This window comes from Hylobates moloch, unplaced genomic scaffold, assembly GCF_009828535.3.
Source record: "Hylobates moloch isolate HMO894 unplaced genomic scaffold, HMol_V3 SCAFFOLD_9, whole genome shotgun sequence".
Lineage (NCBI taxonomy): Eukaryota > Metazoa > Chordata > Mammalia > Primates > Hylobatidae > Hylobates > Hylobates moloch.
This window is the reverse complement of record NW_026652284.1, coordinates 34,151,953-34,179,410: the sequence shown is the minus strand read 5'-3', so window position 1 is coordinate 34,179,410 and position 27,458 is coordinate 34,151,953. Positions and strand designations below refer to the sequence as shown.

Here is a 27,458-nt window from a genome sequence, read left to right as displayed (position 1 = left end):
AAATTTTCCACTGTGATGATGAATTTTTCTATTTCTCTATAAAGTTCTCTCGATTTTTGATTTATGATTTTGATTTTGAGGTTATGTTATTAGTATATATAAATTTAGAATATTTACAGCTATTTGGTGAATTAAACATTTTATTATTATGGAGTTACTTCTAGCTCCACAAATGCTTTTGCCTTATATCTTATTTTGTCTGTTAAAATATGCTTACATTGGCTTTCTTCCCACTAGTGTTTGTGTGATAAATATGTTTTCATCATTTTGCTCTCTATTTTTATCCTTATTTTTTAATGTAGCTTGGGTTTTTAAAATTCAGTCTGACAATATTTTTCTTTTAAATAGAGTATTATATCCATTGGTATTTATTATCTTCAATATAATGTACTTTGATCTTTTTCTACTAACCTACTTTTTGTGAGAGGCAATAGAGAAATAGTCTTGAAGAGAACAGACCTCTGGGAAACACTGCCTTGGTTTGAATATCAGCCCTATTACTTACTACCCGTGTAACCTTAGTCTAGTTACACAGTCTGTGCCCCCGTTTTCTCATTTGTAAAATGGTTATAATAACAACCCTACCTCATAGCATTATTATAGCTATTGAGTGAGTTAATATACATAAAGTGCTAAGAACACTGCTGGACATGTAATAAGATATACACATATACCTACTTTCTGGTAATTTTTTAATCATTATATTTATCACTTTAAGTTGACATGTTTTTCCTGTTTCTCTTTTTTTTTCTTTTAAATTGTCAGAGTGTCTTTTCTTATTTGATTTCCTTCTGTCCTTTGATTTGGAAATTATATTCTCTTTTCTGTTCTTTTGGAATTACCCTGAAAATTTATCAAATGTATTTAATTTGTTAAAGTTTAAAGTCAATTCTTATCTTTCCCTCCTCTTGAACGATACAAGAATTCTGTAACACTTTAACCCTGATCAATCTATTTCTGACTTATACATTATTTTTATATTTTAGATTTTTCTCAATTTTAAGCCTCATAAATTTTTATTATTGCTTTATATATTTAATAATTATTTGGTTTTACTGACATATTTACTGTTTTTTTTCAATTATTTTCTTTTTACAGCTCAATTCTTTCATCTGATAACTGTTTCTGCCTGAATTATATCTTCTAAATTGGGTCTGCAGTTAGAAAAATTTGTTTTTACTGTCTGAAAATATCTTTATCATGCTCTTTTAAAAAAGAAATGTAACTTATTAAGGGAGTTTGTCAATAAATATAGATTGATGTCTTCTTTCAGTATGCTGGAGACATAGTTTCAATATGTTTTAGCTTCATAGTTTTTTAGCTCCATAGTTTTAGCTTCCATATTTGCTATTGAGAGGTAAGATTGCTTTTAAAATCCTTGTCTTTTCTTTTTTCTTTCTTTCTTTTTTTTTTGAGACAGAGTTTCACTCTTGGCTCACTGCAACCTCCACCTCCCGGGTTCAAGCGATTCTCCTGCCCCAGCCTCCCAAATAGCTGCATTTACAGGCACCTGCCATCACGCCTGGCTAATTTTTTTCTGTACTTTTAGTAGAGATGGGGTTTCGCCACATTGGCCAGGCTGGTTTTGAACTCCTGACCTCAGGTGATCTGCCTGCCTCAGCCTCCCAAAGTGCTGGGATTACAGGCGTGAGCCACTGCACCCAGCCTAAAATCCTTGTCTTTTGTTCTGCAATGTGACTAAGATGTTTTAAAAATATATATATATATATATATTTTTTTTTTTTAAGTAGAGTCTCACTCTGTCACCAGGCTAGAGTGCAGTGGCGCAATCTCAGCTCACTGCAACCTCTGCCTCTCGGGTTCAAGCAGTTCTCCTTGCCTCAGCCTCCCGAATACTGGGACCACAGGTGTGTGCCACCATGCCCAGCTAATTTTTGGATTTTTAGTAGAGTCAGAGTTTCACCATGTTGGCCAGGATGGTCTTGATCTCCTGACCTCGTGATCTGCCTGCTTCGGCCTCCAAAAGTGCTGGGATTACAGGAGTGAGCCACTGCACTCTTTAATTTATCCTGGCTTGTTCTTGGATCTATGGATTGGTGTATTTCATCAATTCTAGAATAGTCTCAGCCATCAAATCTTCAAATATTGTCTCTCTTTTTTTTAATTTCTTTCTGAAAGTTATGTTAGATATGTTAGACCTTATAATTCTATCCATCATGTCCTTTAACCTCTTTTATATTTTCTCCTTGTCTCTCTTAAATTTTGGATAATCTCTTCCAATCTGTTTTCTACTTCACTAATTCTTTCTTTAACTGTTAAGCCAATTCAAGAAGGTTTTTTCCATGTTTTAATCTCCAGAAATTCTGTTTAAAATTTTTAAGATCTATTATTTTATTTAATTTATTTAATTACTTTTAAAACATAATTATTTTGTATTCTGTGTCTGATAAAAGCAGTTCTTGAAGTCTTTCTGGGTCTGATTTGGCCTTCTGCTGTTTATATTGGATCTCAGCATGCGTTGTTTCTATATGTAATCTCTCTCTCTGTCTCTTTCTCTCTCTTTCTTTTTCTCTCTCTCTCTCTCTCATTCTCTGTCTCTCTCTCTCTGTCACACACACACACACACACACACACACACACACACAATCTATTTCTCTACCTCTAATAGTTTTTACTATGAGCTCATGTTTCTTGCAATTTTATAATGATATTTTGAGGCCTAGGTTGAAGGTGAGGTCATTCACTTTTGCTAAGTGCCTGAGAGCACATCTTGCACTGGACCTCTTTAAACTAAATTGTCATCTTGAGGTTTCTTAGAACACAGAGATATTGAAAACTTGGTCCGCCAACTTGTGTATACATTGGCTTGCCATTGAACACTTTTAGGGCAGCTTTCTCAACTCAGCACCCAAATCAAATGCTAACAAATCTCTCTGTAGATTTAGGAGTAGATTTAGTGATTTTAGAGAAAGCATAACCATTTTGGGCACTAGCTTTATGTGAGGATATTTCTATTAGACTCTCCCTCTAAGCAAACTCTCAGTTTTAACTCCTGTCCCAACAAGGGCCAGTCATCCAATTGTACACTACATAATGCCAGGGTGCATCTTTCATATAAACTATACCTTTCCTGTAGATATACATTGTAGTCTATATGAAAGGTGCCCTTTGATAATGTTCAGTTTCCAATCTGCACAACTATATGTGATGGTTCTGTCTGTATCCCCACAAGATGGTGAAAACTAAAGTTCAAGTTCACCAGGTTCAGCAAGTGCCCTCCAGATGAAAGCTGGGTTTGGTGCTTTGGTTTTATAATTCCATAACTGACAAAACTTGAATAAAGAGTAAAGACAGTGCCTCCTCCCTTTCGAAGTCCTTAAAATGGTAGGTATATTGATATCTTATGAATTGAGTTGATTTGCCAGTCATGATTTCCACAAAAATACCTATCACTTGCTTCATTAAAAGAACTGTAACATGATGAGAGTGTTTATTGCTTTGCTTTGTTTATTTTTAGATTTGGACTTTCCAGTTTTTCTCCAGCCTACAAATGCAAATGAGAAAACACAGCTAATCAAAGAAGGATCTCGAAGTTATTGCACAGACGTTTGATATTGAGCTCTCAGAGAGTCCACAGTCCCTCCTCTCAGTTCAGTCTTGTCTCCAGATGGTCGTAGGGGAGCGTGTGGGGCATAAAGTGCTGTGAACTTTTCCATCTTGGTGTTTTATTTTTGGGTTAGGAAAACATGATTGCTATATAATTTTCTCAGTATGCAGACTTTCTCTCTGAGTAGAATTTCTTATGAAACACATTCAATTTGGGTGAATAAAGGCCCGAAGAGTTATTTTACGCGCCTTGCCTGATGTAGGACAGTGGAATTGTACAGCCTTTATGAACCTGCCCTTTATGTGAGGCAGATCTAATTCCTAACTGACCAAAGTAATATTCCAGAACAAAAGCCACTCTTCTTCCATTTAGCACAATATTCATATCTACCACGAACATGATCATCGAAATATATGAGAACTTATAAAGAGTTTTTGTGTGTGGAGCCTCTTCCATGTCAATATTCAATAAAGTTATAGAAATATTTCAAAAGCCAGAAAGGGATGATTACATTTTTTTAAAATCTCATTTTTAAGATATATTTTTGGAACATTAAAAATTGGCATTTACTGAAAACTGGTAAGTAAAACCAGGAAGAAGCAGGTTTTGTGTGTACTTTTAGATTTTCTTAAAAACAAAACAAAACAAAACTTCAACCTGGTTAAATGTTGTAAGTGAACCAGAAAATCATTCTGAGCCTGAACCTGCCCCATCAGCATGTTGATCATTTTCTAGTAAAATAATTTTTGTATAACTGGCTCAGATTAGCCAGACTAAGGAAAAAAAAACACATGAAGGGGTAGAACTCTATACGCTAGAGCCTAAATTTATACCAAAGCACATATCACCTCATTTTTGTTAAAATTAGTTGCCTTGACCAGAAATTGCTCAGCTCTGTGCATGTTACACAATTTAAGCCCAGAGGTCATCTCTGCATTTGCTTGTTTGATTCTTATATTTATTATGTGGTAGAAACCATGTGCTATTTCTAAAATACTATGGCAGAAAAAGTGTTCGTTTTTCTAGGTCTTTCTTACTTCTTTATATAATATTGCATTTTCAAGATCTTGTTATGTTTTTATATAATATTGTATAAAACATCTTTATCTTTTTTCTTGTTTCTTATTCCGCCCCAAAAAATTATAGTTAATTGCTGCTAAATATATATTGTAAGTGAGAATTAGTGTTATAGCTCTGACACTTCTGAAGTCATTAAAATTCCCCTCTAACTCTTTAGTTACTGAAATTATGTTTCTATGTAATCAAGTAGACAGAGCCTTGGTTTGAAAGTTAAGAAAACTGGTTCTAATCTAAACTTTCATTAACTAGCCTTGTGACCAAGTGAGATGAAAATAACATAGCTAATCTCTCTATGGCTCTGTTTTCATATCTGCCCTGACCACCTTCCAAGTTGGTCCACCAGATAAAATGGCTAAACTGAAAGAAATCTGAAAAGTCAAATGTTCAACAAATGTAAGGTGGTTTTAAATGAATTTGTATATGTTGACGCACACAGACAAATGTACTGTGACTCTTGATGCATATAAACTCTCTCACCCAACAAGACCCATGGAAACACCCAGTATTAACAGCTCCAGTAACCAGCAAGTGCTTGGAACGCAGTACTCAACAAACAAATGCTACTTTCCATTTGGAGGAAACAATAGGATAAATAGCGCAATCTGTGGATAATTTGAGCCATTCCATTTCCTTCCTGTGGTCTTTTTAAGCAAAAGGTCAGGTCTATTTTGAAAAGCAACTTACAAATTACAAAGCTCACCTTCACTTTTCGCCCAGACCTCATTTTCCTTTCTCACATGGAATTTTTTGCTTCCACTCCTAGTTCCCCAGGAAGCTGGTCCAAGAGTGGTTAAGATGAGAACAGGGCATGGATCAGAATCAGAATCAGATGGCTGAATCAAATTGCTAGAGGGGTTCTGGCCAATGTTCCTCACAAAGGGCTAGTTTCTGGTTACAATGATGTATGACAAATGCAAGCACTTGAATACCTATGAATGAGGGAATGAATTCTGCAGAATGCTCCTTCAGCTACAGAGATACAAGAATCCACTCTTCATCAGAGGAGAAGCTGCTGAAGTATATTGTGGGGGTCTACAGAAGTGCTATCCAGAAGCACTGGCAGTCATTCTGAACCCACAAGCATCTTAGCAGGGAAGCTTCAAGGCAAGAAGAGAAATGCTGAGCGTGAGCCTCATCAGTGGTCACACAGAGTCCAATGAACAGCCCGTGTCAACAGCTCACCACCTATCCTGGGCATTGTGCTACTGGAATGGGAGACTTCTTAAAAAGTTCCATGAGTCATCCATTTATTTTTTTGCTGTCTTACCGTAGAACATAATAAAAAACATACATGTGCATTTTTCTTTACCAAAACACACACACATATATACATATATCTCAATTCTTCTAGAGTAAGTGACATTCTATATGTAGCATGAAAAAACTGTCTATACATTAATTAACTTATTATTTTTTTGAGACAGAGTCTCACTGCAATCTCTGCCTCCTGAGTTCAAGCAATTCTTGTGCCTCAGTCTCCTGAGTAGCTGGGACTACAGTCACGTGCCACCACACCCAGCTAATTTTTGTATTTTTAGTAGAGACAGGGTTTCACCATGTCGGCCAGGCTGATCTTGAACTCCTGACCTCAGGTGATCTGCCCGCCTAGGCCTCCCAAAGTGCTCAGATTACAGGTGTGAACCACCATGCCCGGCTACATTGATTAACTTATTAGCATAATAGTTTTCTATAAAATGCCTTCATTTCAAAAAAATTTTTATTGTATTTGGCATGGAAATTATTTTTTTAAATCAACGTGTAACATACTAGAAAATTAAATTTTTAGCTACCAAAACTTGAAAGATACATGTTATTCTGAGTCAAAGGGTAAAGTTTTAACAAAATAAAATGAGTCACCTTCCTACTCATATTCTGCATTTCTTAGCTCTCTCTTTTACCTCTTCCCTTCGCATCCCATCCCCCAAAATAGAGGATTTGAAAGTGTTGGCCTTAGGCTCACAGGTGCATTTACTTGTATTTGAGAAAGATGATTTATTCTTTCATAAATTAAAAATAAAATTTCTAAGAGAATAACAACCAAGAGTCGTAGTGCTTAGTACCTGACACTGCCCTAAGAGCTTTATATTGATTCATTTAATACAACAACCTGTGAGAGAAGTACTGTCACCATCATCATCTGTCATTTTTTAGACTATGTAACTGGAACACGGAAAAGATAAGTAACTTGGCTAAGATCACCTAGCTGTGGAGTAGAGCAGGCTGGTCCTGAGGCCACGATACTAAGAGCTGCACTATATAGCCTCTCCAGGATGACCTTGTGTTTCCAACTACATTTGTTCATAAAAATGAATCCTAGTCTCCTCCCCACTCCCCATTCAACTTTTTCCCAGAGTTCTCTGACTTTCAAGAGAATATACTCACTCTGTCACTCCCTTTATTAACTACCTTTCTCTTCAACTGCCCTTTGCAGCTCAAGGAGATTCCTCTAAGAAATCTTCCTTGTTAATTCCCTGTGACTTCCTCAAGAGCAAATCTGAAGGCTTCGTATATCTCTTACTTCCCTCCCACTCCTTCCCCTTCCCCTTTTTCTTCCTCTCCCTGCTCCCTGCCACCCCAGCACTTCCTTACTTGGGAGATCTCTGTGGTCTTAGCAGCTATGTCTTTACCACCTTCTCTTCTCTGACTAACCCATAACTGCAACCCTAATCAAGTGAAAAGTTGGATTTTTAAAAAATTTTCAGTGATTCTAGAGCGGCTGGTACCAATAATTGTGATTTTAAAAATTCTGATACATAAACTTCCTGCCATAATTTTCCAGGATGTTTAGATAGTGCCAAGAAAACTTTTAAAGATAAAATAGCAAACGTATGTTGTGCTTACCAGGTGCCAGACACGATTCTAGCTGCTTAATATAGGTTAACTCATGTAATTCACACAGCAACCCTATGAGGTAGGCACAATTACTATTTCCCATTTCACAGATGGGAAAATTGGGCAGCAGAGAGTCATTAATTAACTCAGGCTGTTAATAATGGGAAAGCCAGCATTTGAACTCAGCTAGTCTGGTTGTAGCATCTGTCTGCTTAATTACTATACCACCTTGGTGCCCTAAGACATATTTGAAATCTGTTAACTTGGATTTACAACTGCTTATTTAATGTCAAAATAGTGTATACATTGAGTATATTCTAATTTGTCCCTCTCACCAAAAGTTAATACCATAAGCTTATAAATCCAAGTTAATACAATTTGCTCTACTATTCTGATTCCATAAGATTGGGGTGGGAACATTTGTTACTGCGTATAAAAATAAGGCATCTTAATATCACTCATACAATTAGAAGTAAAATATTTTCATGTTATCTATTCATAATAAAACTGAAATTCTACCCAATTTATCCATTGTACAAAATATGATACAAATTATGAAGCAAAAACATACCATTGAATCTGCCAGACTACTAAATTAGCAATTCTTTATTATTTTTCATAGTATTATACAAAGGAAATACAATCTGCAAATTTTTAAAAAGAACTTTGTTGCCATTTAAAATAAAGAACATGTGTGTATGTTCATGTGTATGAATACATTTGTGTGTGTATATGTGTATGAATATATGTGTGTGGTGTGTGCATGTGTGTATAAATACATACATGTCTATATACCATAAGCAATTTATTTTGCTTCCGGTCATCTGTGTCATTTTGCCATTATGGGAAGCACAACACTTGCCACACTCCTGCTCTACTGTGCTTTATTTTTCTCTTTAGCATTCATTACTGTAGAGCCTACTGTATACATTATTTATTGTCTTCTTATTGTCTATTTACCCTTCCAGAATGTGTGCTCCACCAAGATAGAGATTTCTGTCTGCTTTGCTTACTGCTGTATCCTTATCCTCAGCTCTAGAACAATGCCTAGCACATAGTACGGACTAAATAAATATTTGGTAAAAGAATAAATGTGAGTATCTGAAGAAAACCTCCTGGCCACACCCTCCCACCACCACCAATCATATCTTTGGGAAAGATGCTGTATGAGCAAGATGATGCTCCCACTTCCCAGAGCGTGGAAGACTGCAAGTGAGCTTGCAGGGCTTATGGAGCCCTGGGAATGAGATGGGTCGGCCTTGCCATCTCCTAGTAGTACAAATGTTAACCCCCTTCAAAGGGGAGGTAGGCTGGGGCTTGGTCTCATTAAATATCTTTTGATGTAGTGATTTGGCATATAATTCAGGATTGCATTTGGATGAATAATGCAGTCAATCTTCATTCCATATTTGTGGAGTTACCTACCTAAAAGAGGACAAACTTTCTTTACACAAACTGTAGGGGAGGAAATACTTGTTTCTGTCATCTTAGGTTCTGTGGCTGGGCCTAAGAATTAAACGATAATAGCATAAAACATATTAACAGGAGAAAAGCATATGCATCTTATTTAATATTTATATGTCCATGGAAGTCTTTATAAGAAAAATGAAGACCCAAAGAAGATATTAGGTCCAAAAGTTTAAGTACCTTTTTAAACAAAGAATGATAAATATTAGGGATGGGGCAAGACAAAGGGGCTTGGTCTGGGTATAGTAGACTGTGGGGTTGTGAGTGGCCAGGGGCGTTGTTCAATATCAAAGAACTTTTTAAAAGATAGTACCTTACTGGCAAGGTACTTCCTGACTTCAAGGATAAAGCATGGATGGAAGCAATCCAGAAAAAGGGTTCTCATTGTCCAGGCCTTCTTGTTGTGCAACCAAAAGACTAGCTGCTGGTGTTTTATCTTTTTCCTTCAAGGCTTGGTTGTTAGCAGCTTCACAGATAAGGGCAGTCTGACTCATAAACCCAATGGCATTTGCACAAAACAGCAGAGGTAGCCTATCCCTTCCTGCCTTAAATCTTGGGGCTCACTTCTCATCCCTACTAATACATGTCCTTTGTGGCATTTTTTAATATAAATATTAAATAAGATGCATATGCTTTTCTCCTGTTAATATGTTTTATGCTATTATCGTTTAATTCTTAGGCCCAGCCACAGAACCTAAGATGACAGAAACAAGTATTTCCTCCCCTACAGTTTGTGTAAAGAAAGTTTGTCCTCTTCTAGGTAGGTAACTCCACAAATATGGAATGAAGATTGACTGCATTATTCATCCAAATGCAATCCTGAATTATATGCCAGATCACTATATCAAAAGATATTTAATGAGACCAAGCCCCAGCCTACCTCCCCTTTGAAGGGGGTTAACATTTGTACTACAGAATAGGGCATTGTCATCTGCGTTAAATACCATTCAGGCAGATCTATTTTCTCCTCAATGATTTTCTTAATAACATCTGGAAATTCACCTGCTGCCTCTTGGTCAGGAAGCTGCTCTTGTTATCTTGACATTTTTAAAGCCAAAACTGCTTTCTAAAGCTATCAAACCTTCCTTTGCTGGCATTAAATTCTCCAGCTTTAGACCCTTCCCCTTCCTTTTGCCTTAAGTTGTCATATAATGACTTTGTTTTTTCTGGAATTATATTAGAGTCTATAGGTATGTCTTTCTTAGGGCAATTCTGTACCCATGTAAAAGCTGCATTTTCAATACAAGATAAAGAGGTTTTTGGCAAAACGTGCGAGGGTTTCATGCCTGCTAGCCTAGCTGCAGTGATGGCTTCACGAAGGTCCTTACACTGGATTCATTTATCTTGAAATGCCTGGCAACCACAGCTGTAGACCTCAATCTATGGTCCATATTAAGCAATTCAACTTTTTCTTTTTGGATCAAGACTTTTCTCTGCTTCTTGGGAGCATATCCAGCATCATGAGTGGCACTTCGTATGGGTCCTGTGGTATTATTCAAGGTTTGTGGTATTTCACTACATACAATTAAAAAATCCTCGAGAACCACAAGAGATCACTTTTTACTGCCACCGGCAATTTGCTGGAGAGACAAACTGCTCATAGGGAGATTATTAAAGTCACGTACATAGCATTTTAAGCAGATATTCGAAATACTTGAGGTCACCACAGTAGCAATGGGAGGTGGCTATGAAATTATCACAGTAGTACAGTATGTACTATGGTTAATTTTATGCAGCTGTGATTTAATATTGCATCTTTATGTTTGTTCACATTTCTTTTAACTGTGCATGGTGCCATGTACAATTTGGGTTTCTATAAGTTTTGAGTAATTTTAACTTCTTAAAATTTTATGGTAATACATGACAAAGTAGACTACTATCTACATATATTTTATGCATTCATGATATACCTTTGTCTTAATTTTTTTATATTTCTAGGCTATTTGGCTCATGTCAAGTTTTTTCAAATTGTTGCAGATCTCCAAAAAAATTTCCAATATATTCATTGAAAAAAATCTGTGTACGAGTGGACTAAATTCTTGTTTTAAATTTAAATTCTTGTTTAAATTCTTGTTTTTCAAGGATTAACTGTTTAAATTCTTGTTTTTCAAGGATCCCAGTTTAAATTCTTGTTTTTTAAGGATCAGCTGTATTAAATAAGGTGTCCTTCAACAGAAATACACATAAAACAAGATTATCTATTGATCAGTTGACAAAAACATTATGGCCAGAGCCTCCCTTTATTTCCCCTGGGAGCAATGTTTTCAGCATTCACTAAATCAGGGTTCAAAATGACTTTATACAATGTAATTACATGAATAATGAGAATCAAGTGTACCTTCCCTGGAATTCCCCAGAATAGTTCCCTTTCTGACCTAGAAACAACATCTCTGTGGTTTCTCACAAATATCATTCTTGGAGATGGTGCATATTTAGAGAAAACCATGGATAAGTCAGTAAGCCTGAATCCAGCCCTGCTCCCCTAATCTGGATGGTCATCCTAAAGACATTGTTTAATCTTTCTGAGTAGAGCCTCCTGATCTGTAGAATGGTTTCCTTGACTGAAAGGAAAAACTTGAAAGCTCTTTAGTGCACGTATGTCTAAGGAATAATTTTTCAAGTAAACAATGGCTTTTTTTTTTCACATTTCACGGAGTCTTGACACACCTCCTTGAAGCACTGCTGTTAACAAATTTAAGGGATTTCACCTTTGGATTTAGAGGTGAGAAGAGAATACCCTTTAATAGACGGAACACTTTGCTACTCCCAGAATGTCCATTTTCTGACCGTACTGGCATCAGAACCTGCCTTTCAACCTCCTTCCTCCCAGAGTAGCGGCCACCAGCCCAATATCCCTAACCCAAGTGTCCATCTGAGGACACAGAGACCAAGCAGTGTCACAGAATGGAGCCCTGGCTGTGACTCAGGAGGCCTAAGATCTCATATGCCACTTCTCCCTTCTGTTACCTTGAATAGGTCATTTCACATCTTTGGGCCTCAGTTTCTTCATTCTTAAGCAATTTTTATTACAGAATATCTATAATTAGATGACAATTATGGGATACTCTGACCCATACATGTTATGTAAAATAACTTACATATGGTTAAACAAAAATGTAATGATGTCAAAAAATGCAGAAACAAAACCAAATTTCTTCACCATCCCTATATAGTTTGTTAGGGCTATCATAACAAAATATCACAGACTGGGTGGTTTTTAAAAAGATAAATTTATCTTCTCACACTTCTAGAGGCTAGAGGTCTAAGCTCAAGGTATTGGCACGTTTGGTTTCTTCCGAGACCTCTCTCCGTGACTTGTAGATGGCCGTCTTCTCCCTGCGTCTTCCTGTAGCCATCTCTCTATGCATGCATGTGCCTGCTGTCTCCATATTCAGTCCTCCTTATAAGAACACCAGTTGTATTGGATCGGGGTTCACCCTAATGACCTCATTTTTGCTTAATTACCTCTTTAAAGGCCTTATCTCCAAATACAGTCACTTTCTGAAGTACTAGGGGTTAGGTCTTCAACAAATAAATTGGGGTAGGGAGGGAAGGCAGGACACAATTCAGCCCAACAACAAGCATGCCATCAATTTCTCAAAATTGTGCCATATTTCAGTTTGCTTTATATTTGAACCACGTATTTTTTATAAATTTTTTTTTTTAAAGAAATCCCTAAGTATCTTCGTTCTGTCTTTTTGAGAAAAGTGACATGTGTCTTTATCATATCTCTAAGTTCTCCCAGGTCCTTAATCACACTACTATTGTAAAAGAATCCGCTTCTTTTTGAAAAATAATCTTCCCAGAGCCCTCTAACTTTTTTTTTCCTCCCCTTAATTTGTCCTGATTGCTTTCTTTGCCAGCTGCATCACTGTCAACCTGAGATTTTATTTTCATTGAGTCCCTAGGTTGGTTTCCTTTTTTTCTTAAATCCTGTGTACTCCTCCTTCTTGGATTCTTACTTTGCTTTGCTGAAGTACATCCATGGCATACACAGAGACATGATGCTAGACTGCCTTTCAAGAAAGAACTCACTGCCCAGCTGCAAGGAGGATGGTTAACTAGTAGCCACCAGGTGTTAACTCCTCTAGCCGAGGTTCTAAGCCTCTGGCCAATGACTGCGCAAGGTGGTGATGCTAGGGCCCCACCATTTCTGCCCAACTTGAGACTCCTCCAAAAGGAAATCTTTGTTCTGGAGCCACCAAGAGGGTTGGCAGAAACTTTGTCGGGTCTGCATCACTGTCTAATGACTACTCCTACCCAATCCTGTGTCCTCCCCTTTTCCGTTCACAGATGTTACTCCCCTGTAAAATGTTGTGCTCTAATTCTGCTTGAGCTTCAGCTTCCTGGAGAACCCATCCAGCATAACATCCTCAAATAATATTCACTTACTTTTTATTTGTTTCAGAAAGGAATCATAGATTTAAACTTTATGAGACCTTGCAAGTATGAACTATTTGTCCTCATATGTGATTGCTACTTTGATTGGTACACAATTCTAGGCTTAAAATTATTTCTTTGCAGAGCTTTGAAGGCCATGTTCAATTGTCTTCTAACATCCAGTAATGATGATGAGAAGTCTGATCATAATCCAATTCTTATTCCTTTGTAGCTAGCCTAGTTCTTGTTTAGATTTTGCTTTGTTTTCCTCCATCTCTGAAAGTTACAAGGTTTCATCTTTATCCTTAATGCTTTTCAATGTCACTAGGCTGTGTCCAGGCATGGTTATTTTTCATCACCCTTGCATGATCCTTTCCATATGATGACCAATGTCTTTCTTTTATTCTTACCCCTGCAGTGTCTCGGTTTTCTCTTTCTGGAACTCATATTACATACTCTTTATGCCTTCAGGATCTATCTTTTCTTTCTTTTTTTTTTTTTCTTTTCTGTCTTTTTTTTTTGGGTGTGTGTGTGTGTGTGTGTGAGAAACCGGATCTCACTCTGTCCCAGGAGCTGGGAGTGCAATGGTGCAATCAATCATAGCTCACAGCAGCTTTGCACTCCTGGGCTCAAGAGATCCTTCTGCCTCAGCCTCCCAAGTAGCTGGGACTACAGGTGCACACCACCATGTCCAGCTAATTTTCGTATCTTTTGTAGAGATGGGGGTCTTGCTTTGTTGCCCAGGCTGGTCTTAAACTCTTAGCTTCAAGCAATCCTCCCGCCCCAGTCTCCCAAAATATTGGAATTACAGAGGTGAGCCACCGTACCCAGTGTCATGTTTTTATTTTTTGCTTTCCATGGTCTGATGTCCTGGGATATACTTTCCATTCTATCTTCTATATCTTCATAGTTGATCTTTAGCCATGACCAATATGTTACTTTTCACCTTAGCAATCATACTTTTAGTATTCAGGAACTCTCTTCCCTAGATGCTCCTGTTAATATCACTGTATTTTGGTTTTCATTGCTGTAACTCTCGATGTCCCTGAGGATATCCCTAACTACTTTTTTGTTAAATAGTTCTGTTCTATTCCTTGCATTATCTCTGTTTTCTCCTTGGTCATTTATTTAACTTGTTCATCTTGGACTTTCTTTTTGAAGTTGTTATTTCCTCCCAAATGTCTGGTAAACACAACATGAAGGAATACATTGCTGTCTGTAAAAATGGCTGTGTCCTGGGGACAATCAGGCTTTGCATTTATGGTGCATGCGTGGGGAACAGTCATGCTGGCCCAAGATCCCCCAACCTGCCAACTCAAGGAAGAACTCGCTCTGAGAGTTGGGTGGGGTGGCCTTCCTTTTCCTTCCATCTCTATTAGGCTCTACTCTGCCCTACTCCCTAGCCCTATACCACTCCACAGACTCTAGTCTGGCAAATCTACTCTGCTTAAGCCATTCTCCAGTGGGATCTCCCTGGCAAAAAATTTAGCAACGGCTGCACAACACTGTGGGCGGCTGACCTCTGTGCTGCTGCCTCTGTGCCTGGAGTCTCTTGTGAGCTCCATGGGGAGAATGGTTTTGTCTCTGCTAGCTTGCAGAATGTGCATTTGGAGCTGTGTTTTTCTCCATTATAATCTCATTTGATTTTCACCTTCTAGAAGTTATTTAAAATCTCTATTTGTTAATTATACCTACTGTAGTTTTCCATGTTGCAATAGATTTTTTTTCTTTTGTGTATTTTTATCATCTTTTCAATGTACTCTTGGGGAGGAAGGGGTATAGTCGTATGTGCCCAACCTTCCTACATGTAATCCTGATCCCTGGACACAGTGGGTGGATACCTAAGTGAGGCCAAGAATAATGGAAAGTTTTGCAGTCAGGCCTGAGAAAGAGAAGTGACTCTCTGTGTGATAGACTGTGAAGAACAAAGCTCCAGAACTTTTAGGGTGGGGGACAGCACCATGTTTCCAACTGTGTGCACTAGAGCAGAGCTGAGAAAGACTGAGAGAGAAACCTTTAAGGAGGCCCGGTTACATTTCATCTTTGGTTTCCTGGGGACACCCCTGTACCACTATAATAAATGTCTTGCTTATACTAACTCTTGTGAATTTCTGTCACTTACAAGTAAGAAGGCCAAAAATCACACATGTTTGGCCTCCCTGAAACCTATTACTCAAGTAAGGTTGGCTATTGGGGAAGAGGGCTTGGCTAGGTATGGTAGCTCATGCCTTAATCCCAGCACTTTGGGAGGCTGAGGCTGGAAGATCACTTGAAGCCAAGAGTTCAAGACCAGCCTGGGCAACAAAGCCAGAGCCAGGTGAGGTGGTACATGCCTGTAATCCCAGGAGGCTGAGGCAGGAGAATCACTTGAGCTCAGAAGTTTGAGGCTGCAGTGAGCTATGATGGCATCACTGCACCCCAACCTGGGTAATAAAGCAAGACTCTGTTTCTAAAAAATAATGATAATAATTTAATATACACTCTGCTTGCCACCTTTGTAAAATAAGGAGAAGGTAGGAATAAAAGGAGGCTCTTTTCTCTTAGCCTGATTTTCATGGTTCTGTCCACAAACTTGAACCAGAGGGGTACAACTCACCTCCCCCACCTCTCAGAGGTCATTTTCTCAAACTCTCAGAAACGCTGTATAACTTTAAAGATACGTCAGCTTGTTACATGCAAAAATGGCAAAATGTTCACCAGGAAACAAAAATAATCTCCTCATGTTTGTGCAGCCTTAAGGAAGCCGCTTACCCACTTAAAAATCCAGCCCTTTTCTTTTCTCTAACTTCGTATTTTATCTTCCCTAATTTTACATTTTATTAAAGCTTTTACTTTTGGGAACTGCTATCTTATAGGGGAGATTTAAGAAATAATTCCAATCTCCCTTCCACAAATATTACTATAATAACATTAACATAGAAACTCAGTTTGCCCAAACCAACATGATGCCTTCTTGGTTAAAAGATCTCTAAGGGCAAAACCCAGGTCGTTGGATGGTTTTTATGCTACGCTAACAACTGAGTGGGAATATGGCGGCAAACCTTAAACAATTTATAAACGCTATGACCTTACAAAAATAGGCCGACGAAGCAGGATTATAGGCCTATCTGGGATTGAATAACTTTGTTAAAATTAAACATAAAATAGGAACCAGATCAAAAAGACATTTTATGTAATCTTAATTTTCTTCCCTCTCTTTGCTTAGCCGGGGGTTGGTGAGGGGACTTTCTCTAGGAACTTAGTGACTCTGATGTCTTAGTAGATGCGGTGGAACCAGCTCTGTCTACAGAACCGCAGGCTTCACAACCGGGCTTGCCTGCCGGGGGCGTTCCGAGACCCTCGGGGCCTTCCCTTCACCCCGCGGGAGTTGGACGGGCGGCGCCGTTAAGGCCTCCCGGGCTCAAAGTGCAACGGACATTGCAGAAATCCAAACTGCTGGCATTCGCGGTTTGGGGACGCCAGAGGAGGTAATGATTTCTGGTTTGTTAACCTCAAGTGACAATAATGCCGAGCCAGGCAGGAGCTGCACCTACCATCTTCTGATGCGTGGTCAGACACGTTATCCATTGCGCCACTGGCCTACCACGCAAGTCCTTCACTGGCCGTTGGATTACTGCGTGTTGAGAACATACTCGGCAACCACTTTAAAGGACAACGCAGGCTGGTAAAGGAAAAGTACGACAAGGGGGAGCGGTGCAATCGCCGGGTCTTGGCACCGCGGACCCCAGAGACCTGGGTTGAGGGCCTTTCCCGGGTCAGTCAGGCTAGCGAGCCAGAGCGCGCTGTCTTTCTGCGCACGCGCAGAGCACACAGGCCCGTTCTGGGGCTCCGCGCTCCTCGGATGACGCATGCTCAGTGCAATCTCCGGCTGCCTGGACTGGCGCTCCGGTTTTTCTGTGCTGAACCTCAGGGGACGCCGACACACATGCACGTCCCTTCGATAGCTCAGCTGGTAGAGCGGAGGACTGTAGCTACTTCCTCAGCAGGAGACATCCTTAGGTCGCTGGTTCGATTCCGGCTCGAAGGAGACAAGTGCGGTTTTTTTTCCAGCTCCCGATGACCTATGGCCCTTTCCTTGGGTGCCTTCAATGACACATTGCATTCCAACGAGCAGTTGGAAAGTCTAGCGCCTTCTCCCCATTTTGGGCCTCCCAGCCTGCACGGTAATTCTTTTTAGCGAGTCGCCCTGCGGGAACGTGCCCGGGCAGGTTCCCAGCGCAGCTGTGGGTCTGCGCTCGGCCGAGCAACTGCCGGGTCACGACTTCTGCGTCTTCCTAACCCGTCTTTGGCATTGCCCGGGCCCCCGAGTCACACAGGAGGCAGCGCCGGCTCCAGGGGGCCAGGCGGGGACCTTCTCCTCAGAGCCCCGGGCAGCTTCTGCAACCCGAGGGCTCGCAACGGCTGCCGTGAGGAGGTGGGGGGGGGTCCGCGGGAAGAGGGATCTGGTGCTCCCGGAACCTGGGAATCAGAAAGAGAGAGAACACAATACTAAAAACACGAAGCCTAAAAATGACACAATGTTATGGAGACAAGGCGGCACCCGGGCAGTTGTGCCCGCTCCCTTCGATAGCTCAGCTGGTAGAGCGGAGGACTGTAGGCGCGCGCCCGTGGCCATCCTTAGGTCGCTGGTTCGATTCCGGCTCGAAGGAGAGACCGCTATTATTTTGCTTTGGACCAAAGAAATCTGTCTTCCGCGCTCAGTGTTCTGACCCTTCTCTAGAGGAACAGATAATAAGCCATGCCCAGTAGTGGGGGATTAGCTCAAATGGTAGAGCGCTCGCTTAGCATGCGAGAGGTAGCGGGATCGATGCCCGCATCCTCCAGTTTTCTTTCCTGTCCCATATGGTTTTTCTTTCGATTCTCTTAGCCCAAACTAGAGCTGAAAAGTCAGACGAAGTCAAGTGAAGAGTAGGGCGAGCTCCAGCTTACCACTCTAAAACTTCCCAGACAAAGAGTGGTGGGCGCTGGCAGTTTATCCTTCTAGTTTTAAATTTTTAGACCCAATTAATCGGGGGAAATTCACGAAACTGGTTATTTTTGCTTCAAAAGTGGCGACAGATTGCCGTCACATGTATTATCACTCAGAAACCTTTATGATTTGTGATAAGATGTCTGCATTTCCAGGGACTCATCTGAGGCTAAGCTGCCCATAGTTCGGGGAGACCCACAGGGAAAACAAAACAAGAAACAGAGAACTTGCAAACGGACGCTCTTTACTTGGAACGTTTGCTCAACCGAGGAAGCAGGAACTGTTCGGCCCCATCTCAAGTCCGCACTGCGGGCTGCCTGGCTCTGGGCAGATCCGAGGTGGATACGACAAGGCAAAAGGTAGCCCTGGAGAGGTGAGTGGATAAAGTCCCTGGACATAGGGGCTGCCGTTGGAGGAGGTTATAATGTCATTGTCCTCCTGTGGAAGTAACTGTGGAGAATTAGCTAGAGACCAGCGCTGAGAGAGAATTAATTGGATAAAAGTTCTATCTAGGACAGTCCTTGAGCGTAATTTTGTGAAGCAAAGACAAGACAACAACTAAATGAGTAAAACCTAAACACACATCCACACACTCACTGAAAGATTCAGAGATTGCACAGAACACAAAGACTTTTCTGGTAATAAAATCTCCCTATCCTAATTTTCTAGAAAAAAAGCTGTTGAAGCCACAGCGCAGTTCTTACAAGACAAAACGCAAATCTTCCACACAAAGGCAGAAATACGGTATCATCCTTCGTCAGGAGTGCAGCAAATAAATGATGTTTCTTTAGGGTCCTAGGCAACCTGTATGCTTTTGTTACCAGTGTATACAACATGTTATGGCTTATTGCAATCTTTCATTTTCTAGGATGGTCTCCATTTTTACCTCGTTTTATTGTTTTCAATAGTCTTTTAGTTGAATGTATTGTAAATTACTTGAAATATAACATCAAGATGTTCATAAAAACAAATTCACAAAGTAAGAAAAAGAATTCTTTTATCAGATGACATGTTCCAGTTTTTAGTTTGGGATTATGAGTATTCTAGCTGGCTGAGGGGAGGAACTGGCAGTGAAACTTTAAGTGACCAAAAGAGCAAGAAGTAAGTAGTAAGTCAAAGGAATAGGAAGTAATGCACCCCAAACCTAGTAGAGGACGCACGTTTGGGGGAGGTGACCTGGGCCAGAACTCAAAGGATATCTCAGAGTCAGCAATCCAAGCTGGGAATGGAATTCACATACAAAGCTCGAAGGTACAAATCAGGAAGCAGTAATGCATAGTGGTTAGTCAGGCAGACCGTAAAACCTGACGGCCTTTCTTGGCTTTGCTGCTTCTAGCTGCATGACCACAGGCAGGTTGCTTGACATTTCGGTGCTTCAGTGTCTTTGTTTCTCAAATAGGGATATAATAATGATACCTACTTTTAATTAAGATTAACATGTAAAGGCCTTAGTACAGTGCCTGGCACATAGTAAACACAAAGTAAACATTAGCTGTTATCAGTGTGCAAGGAAGGAAGAAACAGAAGCATAAAGTGTCATTTCCCTGGCAAACTGTAGAGATTCAGACACATTTCAGCACCTAGAGGTGGGGGAAGCATAGCATCATATAGCGAAGGCCTGGGGGAATTAGTCTAAGGGTTTGTACATGCGTTTATATAAATTTATATGGAAGTGCTTGGAAAGAGGTGCTTGGATCTACTGTGTAGGGAAAGTAGGAAGAACAATGCTAAAAATACAATATGATGGTTAGATATATTATGGTGTGGCTGTGTAATGAAATATATGTAGCCTTCAAAATTATATTTATTAAAAACTTATATTGACATGGGAAATGTTAATCAAATTCTAAGAAATAAAGTAGGCATAAAGCAATATAAACAATAAGCAATATAAACAAGCATAAGTTATTTATAGAAAAAACTAGAAACAGGCCGGCATGGTGGCTCATGCCTATAATCCCAGCACTTTGAGAGGCCCGGGCAGACAGATCCCTTGTCTTAGGAGTTCGAGACCAGCCTGGGCAACATGGTGAAACCCTGTCTCTACAAAAAATACAAAAAGTAGCTGTGTGCGGTGGCGTGTACCTGTGATCCCAGCTGCTCGGGAGGGTAAGGTAGGAGGATCTCTTGAACCTGAGAGGTCGAGGCTGCAGTGAGCAGTGATTGCGCCACTGCACTCTAGCTTAGCTTGGGCGACAGAGGGAGACCCTGTCTCAAAAAAAGAAAAAAAAAAAAAGACTGGAAACATGCATTAAAATGTTAACAACAGTAATGATCTTTGGTAGTATGATTACTGTGATATTTTTTCCTTAAAATTTTTAACTATTTTCTAAGTTTTCTGAAATAAACATTATTTTTAAATTGGAAATATGGATGACTTTAAAAAAATTAACCGCTAACATCTACCTAGCACCTCCTATAAGCCGAGCACAGCTGTAGGCACTTTACATGTTGTAACTTATTTCTCTCATAAAGAGAACACCAGCCCCTGGGGCTTCAGTAGTGAATTCTACCAAACAATTAAGGAAGAAAAAAAATACCAATTATATACAAATTTTTCCAAAAAAACTGATGAAAAGGGAGTACTTTCCAACTCATTCTATGAAGTTTCTGATACCAAAATCAGGCAAAGACATTACAGAAAAAGAAAACTACAGACCAATGTAGCTTATGAATATAGATGCAAAAATTCTCAACAAAATTTTAGCCAGGTAAATCCAACAGCATATAAAAAGGAAAATACATTACGACTAAGTGAGATTTATCCCAGGAATACAAGACTGGCTTGACATTCAAATTCGTAACATTAAACAGATTAAAGAAAAAAAATCATGTGATCGTCTCAGCAGATGCAGAAAAAGCATTTGACCACAGTCAACATCCATTCCTGCTTTTTAAAACTGTCAGCAAATTTGGAGGGGAAGGGAAGTTATTCAACCTGATAAAGGACATAAGTGAAACACATGCAGCTTACATTATGCTTAATATTAAGGAACAGTGCTTTCCTCCTAAGACCAAGACCAAGGCAAGGGTGTCCATTCTTAGTTTTCAGCTCTTGCCGGGGAAATAAAGCAAAGGAAATGAAGTAAAAGACCTCCACATAGGGAAGGAAGAGGGAAAACTGTCTCTGTGTGCACATCTAACTTTTAAATAATAGTGGTTATATGTTGAAATGATAATATTTTAGATGTTCTGGGGTTAAGTAAAATATAATAATATTATTTTTATTTATTTTTAGATTTTTTAAATGTGGCTACTTCATGTATATGGCTCATATTTGTCACATACATCTTATTTCTTTGGACAGTGCAAGTCGGAGAGATAGGCAAGGGCCAGATCACATCAGGTCTTGGGACCACAGCGAGGATTAATATCTTTATCTTAGAGGTGATGTGACCATTAATAGGATGTAAATAAGGGGTGACTTGTGAGAAGTGGATTGCAGAAGGCAAGAGTGAATTCAGAGAAATCAGTTAAGAGGCTGGGGTGGAGGAGAAGTGGGGGTGGGTATGGGTGGTGGGGGTGAAGCCAACGTGTGGGGTTCAGACATGGGCCATTGGGAAGAACTTGGGCTAAAGTATTCGCTACTTGTTGGGACTGTCGCTGCTTATTTCTGGCACATATATAAGGAGTGTTTCTTATTTCCAAGAAGTGTGCAGAGGAAAGTAAAATATGTTCATTTTACTAACATTTCCTCAGAGATCTTTATGATGAAGTAAAATTTATAAGCAACAGATTTGAAGAAGGAGTGATTATCAAATGAACAAAAGATTTCAAGCAGAAGTTGGCAAACCATCTAATGAAAGAAATGCCAGTGTTAGCTGCTATTTAGTGCTTTTCAAGTTCATTTCTTTTTGATTTTAGATTTTGTAAGATGTTTCTTTTCATTAAAAATTTTAAAATCACATATGCAAGCTACCTATTGCCAGGTAGACAGCTAAATAGAAAAGACTGATGACACAGGCAGAGGGAAAGCATTAAGTATTTTGTAGATGTCATGGGTCAAGTCCTCAGTGCAAGGGGATGGCAAGAATCTTTGTGTGGAAAGAGAGTTCTGGGTTATATTTTTTGGAATAACTTTTAAAGTTGTTACATGCAGGGAAATTTCTAAGCCAAATAATGGTTAGAAAGTGCTTTATTTGGGCCACACCCTGAGCTCTAGGATACCGAAGGAAATAACATTATGCCTTCTGTGGTCAGATGGGTTATATCTGGCAGGACTGATAACAGAGCCTGGTGCTGGGAACACCAGCTCATTGAAATCCCAAATGAAGTGTGGCCTTCTCTCTGCTGGTCATGAGTGGTGTTCTCACTAAAAAAGGGAGGGATGGATGGATGGATGTTTGGATGGATGGATGGACGGGTAGATGCATGCATGCTTGTGTGAATATTGCAAGAAAGAATTAACAGCCTCACTGGCTTAGTTTAAGAGGACCTGGTTTGCACAAGATTAAGTGTTGACCTTTGTTTTGGCATGGGATTAAAATAATTTTCAGATTATATTGGTGCTGGAGTTGACCTGAAAGTCTTGGTCCACTGGTGCTCTAGTGCTGCAGCCCAACTAAACTTCCTTCTTCAGCAATCACTGATTCTCTGCCTCCACATCCACATCATCTGATGTTCTTTCCCTGTTTTAATTCTTTAGTCAGCCACCCCCTTTCTCACTTCCAGTGGGTACAAAAAGCAAGAATACTTCCTTTCGACCTTAGAGTCTGAGCCAGAAGTAAGCTCAGTCTTCGGACTCCTCTTGTTTTCTCTTTCATTAGGACTGCACTCTCTCTGCTCACTGTTCTGCTTCAAACCATATCTGTTTTTTATTTCCTTTTAGCTCTACTTGCCATCTAACCATAAGTTCTCTGTTCTGTTTGATGAACAAATGGCTCCTTAAACTAAGCCTGGATTATTTTCAGGTATCTGGGCTTGCAATTACCAAAGAGACAAAAGAGAACATGAGTAAATGAAATGCCAAGGATGTTCTGGAATCTTCAGGATTCTTTGGGATTTTCTAATGTCTCCTGTTCTCAGAATGCTCTGACCTATTTTGACAGTTACAATGAAGAATTGGTGCTGCTCTTCTGACCATTCTGGGGCGAGTGAGGATTCACATCACTCTAGCCAGAGAGTACAAAATCACCAAAAGATGGTGACCCAGTTCTTGTTGGAGAGTCCTTCATATGCATTTGAATTTGCCCCCAATATTTTTTTATATCTCATGTTCTAAGGCTGGTTGTCTAGTATAATAACCACTATCCACATGTGGACATTTAAATATAAGTTTAAATTAATATAGTTTAAAATTTAGTTTCAGAGCTGCACTGTGCACATTCCAAGTACTCAAGAACCACAAGTGGCTAGAGATTGGACACTACAGATATAGAACATTTCCATCATTAGCGGAAATTCTTATGGACAGTGCCCTTCTAAAGCATGGGTGTGGTGCAGCTTAGTGGGTGAGGTCATGGGCTCTGTGCTCAAAAGATGTGTCTCTCAGTCTGCATCACAGTTCAGCAGCCATGTGACTCAGGGCAACTACTTAACTTGCTCAGCCACAGTTGACTCAGTGGAGATAATAATACCTGAGACAGGGAGCTATGACATGAAGTAATGGGTATTCAGTACATATTTATCATATTTGTTGTAGTGGTATAGTAGTAAATATAATTTTAGCATCCCTTTCCTCTCTTCCCTAGATGAAAAACACACTGAGCTCTTACTATATAATAAAGAACTTAGCTGGTCTTTGTCCCAAGTCCCTGAGTGGGAGCCTCTAAATCCTTAGAATTTCCCGAGTGACAGACATGCCTTTGTTATTCATCATGGGCCCTGCTAGTTTATGCTAATGAGATAACTGCGGACGGGGAAGTGGGGGTGGGGCTGGCCATGTCAGAAAGACCAACCAGGAGATGAGAATCTTGGGGCTTTAAGCCACGTGATGTCAGCCCAACCTCCAGGGAGGCAAGGAGAAGCTGAAGATTGAGATCAGTCACAAAGCGAATGATTCCATCAATCATGCCTGCATAATGAAACCCCCAAAAGAACTCTGGACACAGAAGCTCGGGTGACCTTCCCTGGTTAACAGCACTCTGTGTGCATTGTTACACATTCGTGTGCCAGGAGAGTGATGCATCCTGACTCCACTGGGAGAGGACATGGAAGTTCACATTTGGGACACCCTGCAACCTTGCCCTATGCATTTCTTCTTTTGGCCGGTCTTAATTTGTATTCTTTTTGGCTCTTTATGATTACATAAATATAATGTTTTTCTGAGTTCTGTGAGTCATTCTACCAAACTAAGGAGGTAGTGGGAACCCCCAAATTTGTAGCCAGTTGGTCAGAAGTGCAGGACCTGGGAACCCCAGAGTTTGCTGCTGGTGTCTGAAGTGAGGACAGACCATGCCCTTTACTTGTGAAATTTGGCCTAACTCCAGGTAGGTCATGTCAGAATTCCATTGCAGATCTACATCTCTTTCCTGGGCCCTGGCCCCTGAAAAAGCCTGGTTCCATTTGGCCCGGCAGCTGCAGGTTGAAAGAGGTCAAAAGGCTTCTCTTTTTGTTGTTACCCTTCAGCATCACATCCACTGTTGGGTGCACACTCAGGTTCCTAGGGACCCATCTAATTTCCCCAGACATACCTGGGAGACTGGAAAACTGTTGAAAGAGGGGAGGGTGGTGGTGACTTTGCTTCAGTTTTTCAATGTGTCTAAACATACTCCAGCCCCAGGCTGATGGGACTCAGAAATGAGGGACAACCAGGACTTCCAGCCATGGCAGCTCCCTGTGTAATTGCTCCCAATTGGTTTCTAGCCTCTGTCCTGATGTGTGTGGTAAGAGTGGGGTTGTTAAATTAAGTTTGACCTAAAGCTACCTTCATACGTATTTTAGGTTTCACCTAAAGATTTCTTGTACATAGTGAACTGTCACCCAACTGGGTATCTAAAACAGACTGTAACGTGCTCTTGTAACAGGTCGGTGAGTCTCAGCCAATCCCAGGTGGTCAGCTGTTAAACCGGGTGCAAATAAGGCAATAAGGCAAACGCTGAGCTGTCATCAGTCCAGCTAACTCTGTGCCTCACTTCTGTTTTCTGTACATCACTTCCTTTTCTCGGTCCATAAATCTTATCCAACCGTAGGGCAGCCCTTGAATCTCTGAATCTATTCTGGTTCTGAGGGCTGCCCCATTCATGAATCATCCTTTGTTCTATTAAATTTTGTTAATTTTAATTTGTCTAAATTTTTTTTTTTATCAGCTGGTTTTCATGTTCCTGCACAGGCTCAGGTCCACTCCAAATCCCGGAGCCTGAAGATGACTTAAATTCTGATTCAAGTCCAGAATTTCCCCAACCTCCTGGACCCTGTGAATGATTTGGGAGTGAATAACATGTTCTGATTCCTCCTTAGAGCAGGGCGCTCCCTCCTGTGTCCCACTTCCAGCTCACACACCCACCCCATGGGCTGGTGTCTGAGAGCAGGGAGGAGCAAGGAATGGAGAAAAAAGAATGCAGAGAGGAAGGTGGTTATTATTCATGTTGTGACGGGAAAATAAATCTTGGGGCCCCCAAATCACTAAGCTAAAGGGAAGAGTCAAGCTGGGAACTGTTTAGGGCCAACCTGCCTCTCATTCTATTCAAAGTCACCCCTCTGCTCACTGAGATAAATGCATAAATGGAGAGGCTAATCAGAAACTGAAAAGAATGCAACCATTTGTCTCTTATCTACCTAGGACCTGGAATCCCCCTCCCCACTTCGAATCTTCCCACCTTTGCTTCGAGCTGTCCCACATTTCCAGACCAAGCCAATGTTCATCTTGCATGTGTTGATTGATGTCTCATGTCTCCCTAGAATGTATAAAAACAAGCTGTGCTCTGATCACCTTGGGCACACGTTGTTAGAACGTCCTGAGGCCATGTCACAGGCATGCATCCTCAACCTTGGCAAAATTAACTTTCTAAATTAACTGAGACCTGTCTCAGATTTTCGAGGTTCACAAGGTAAACCAAAGATATGATTCTAAGCCCCTCAACTCACTGATGGATGCCCCTTCTCAGCCAAGGTCATTCCAAAGTAAACCTAAAAAACTAGTTCAGGCCATTATGGGAAGATCACACATGCCTCCTTCTAGCCTCTTCCTTTTAGAATTCAGGCTCAGCTCATCAGCATTAACACTAAAACAGAGATCTTAAGACTGAAAAAACAGACTCTTTGTAGCAATAAGATACCAAATTCCAATCTGACTCTAGTATAGCATCATATGACAGATAGCAGGCCCTGAAAGAAATTGAAGTATTTTACCCCAAAATATATTTCTTTGAAATATTTTGAAATGGCCCTGCCACACTGTCTCTTCTGAGGAAAATCTACATTCTATAGAGAATCCCTTCCTTTTCCAGGTCTTTTCCTTGATCCAGGAGAGATTTAACTAAGATTTAACTTCTATTCTCTCTGAAGCCTGCTACTTGGAAGCTTCTTCTGCACAAGGGCATTGGTCTCCACAATCCCTTATCTAAATCCAGACACACCTTACTATAAATTCCAGGTCCTTAGATAATATCTTAACTCTTTTAACCAACTGTGAATCAATCTTCAAATCTACCTATGACCTGGAAGCCCCTACTTTGAGCTGTCCCATCTTTCAGACCAAATTAATGTATATCCCCACATATATTGATTGATGTCTTATGTCTCCCTGAAACATAAAACTACACTGTAGCCTGACCACCTTGGGCACCTGTTCTCGGGACCTCCTGGGGCTGTCACAGGTCATGGTCCTCATATTTGGCTCAGAGTAAATCTTTTCAAATATTTTACAGAGTTTTACTCTTTTTCATTGACATTCATCAACTGGGCTCTTACTCCTATGGGATTCATGCTGTTTTCCTGTGTAGCCTCCAGGGACAGTTCTAAGAAAAAGTAAAAGGCAGGGAACAAGAAAGAACAGAGAAAGAAAAAAAAAAAAGAGAGAGAGAAAGGAAGATAGAGATGAGCTCTGTAATCCCAGAGCTTTGGGAGGCCAAGGCAGGAGGATGGCTTGAAACCAGGAGTTCAAGACCAGCCTGGGTAACATAGCGAGACCCTTGTCTCTGCAAAAAAATTAAAAAATTAGCCAGGCATAGTGGTACATGCCTGTAGTACCAGCTACTCAGGAGGCTGAGGTGGGGGGATTGC

General features: G+C 40.2%; 2 protein-coding genes and 3 non-coding genes across 9 annotated transcripts in view; all 5 read left to right on the top strand.

Moving 5' to 3' along the window:
* The window catches only part of DNAJC5B (DnaJ heat shock protein family (Hsp40) member C5 beta), an 84,474-nt gene extending 80,800 nt beyond the window's left edge, over positions 1-3,674 (top strand). For all 4 annotated transcript variants that reach the window (XM_032759657.1, XM_058444573.1, XM_032759656.2 and 1 more), the window contains one exon: positions 3,479-3,674. In XM_032759657.1, coding sequence (XP_032615548.1) covers positions 3,479-3,573 — 95 coding nt within the window. In that variant the 3' untranslated portion in view covers positions 3,574-3,674. The remainder of the gene's footprint in view (positions 1-3,478) is intronic.
* A 13,530-nt stretch (positions 3,675-17,204) lies between these two features.
* The window catches only part of TRIM55 (tripartite motif containing 55), a 62,682-nt gene continuing 52,428 nt past the window's right edge, over positions 17,205-27,458 (top strand). For both annotated transcript variants that reach the window (XM_032759654.2, XM_032759652.2), the window contains exons 1-2: positions 17,205-17,490; positions 18,452-18,669. The gene's annotated coding sequence lies outside the window, so the exon portion shown is untranslated. The remainder of the gene's footprint in view (positions 17,491-18,451; positions 18,670-27,458) is intronic.
* TRNAY-GUA (transfer RNA tyrosine (anticodon GUA)) lies at positions 17,262-17,354 on the top strand. Its single transcript has 2 exons — positions 17,262-17,298; positions 17,319-17,354. It is a non-coding gene; the product is annotated as a tRNA-Tyr (tRNA).
* Positions 17,888-17,976, top strand: TRNAY-GUA (transfer RNA tyrosine (anticodon GUA)). Its single transcript is given in 2 exon segments — positions 17,888-17,924; positions 17,941-17,976. It is a non-coding gene; the product is annotated as a tRNA-Tyr (tRNA).
* TRNAA-AGC (transfer RNA alanine (anticodon AGC)) lies at positions 18,078-18,150 on the top strand. The gene has a single exon. It is a non-coding gene; the product is annotated as a tRNA-Ala (tRNA).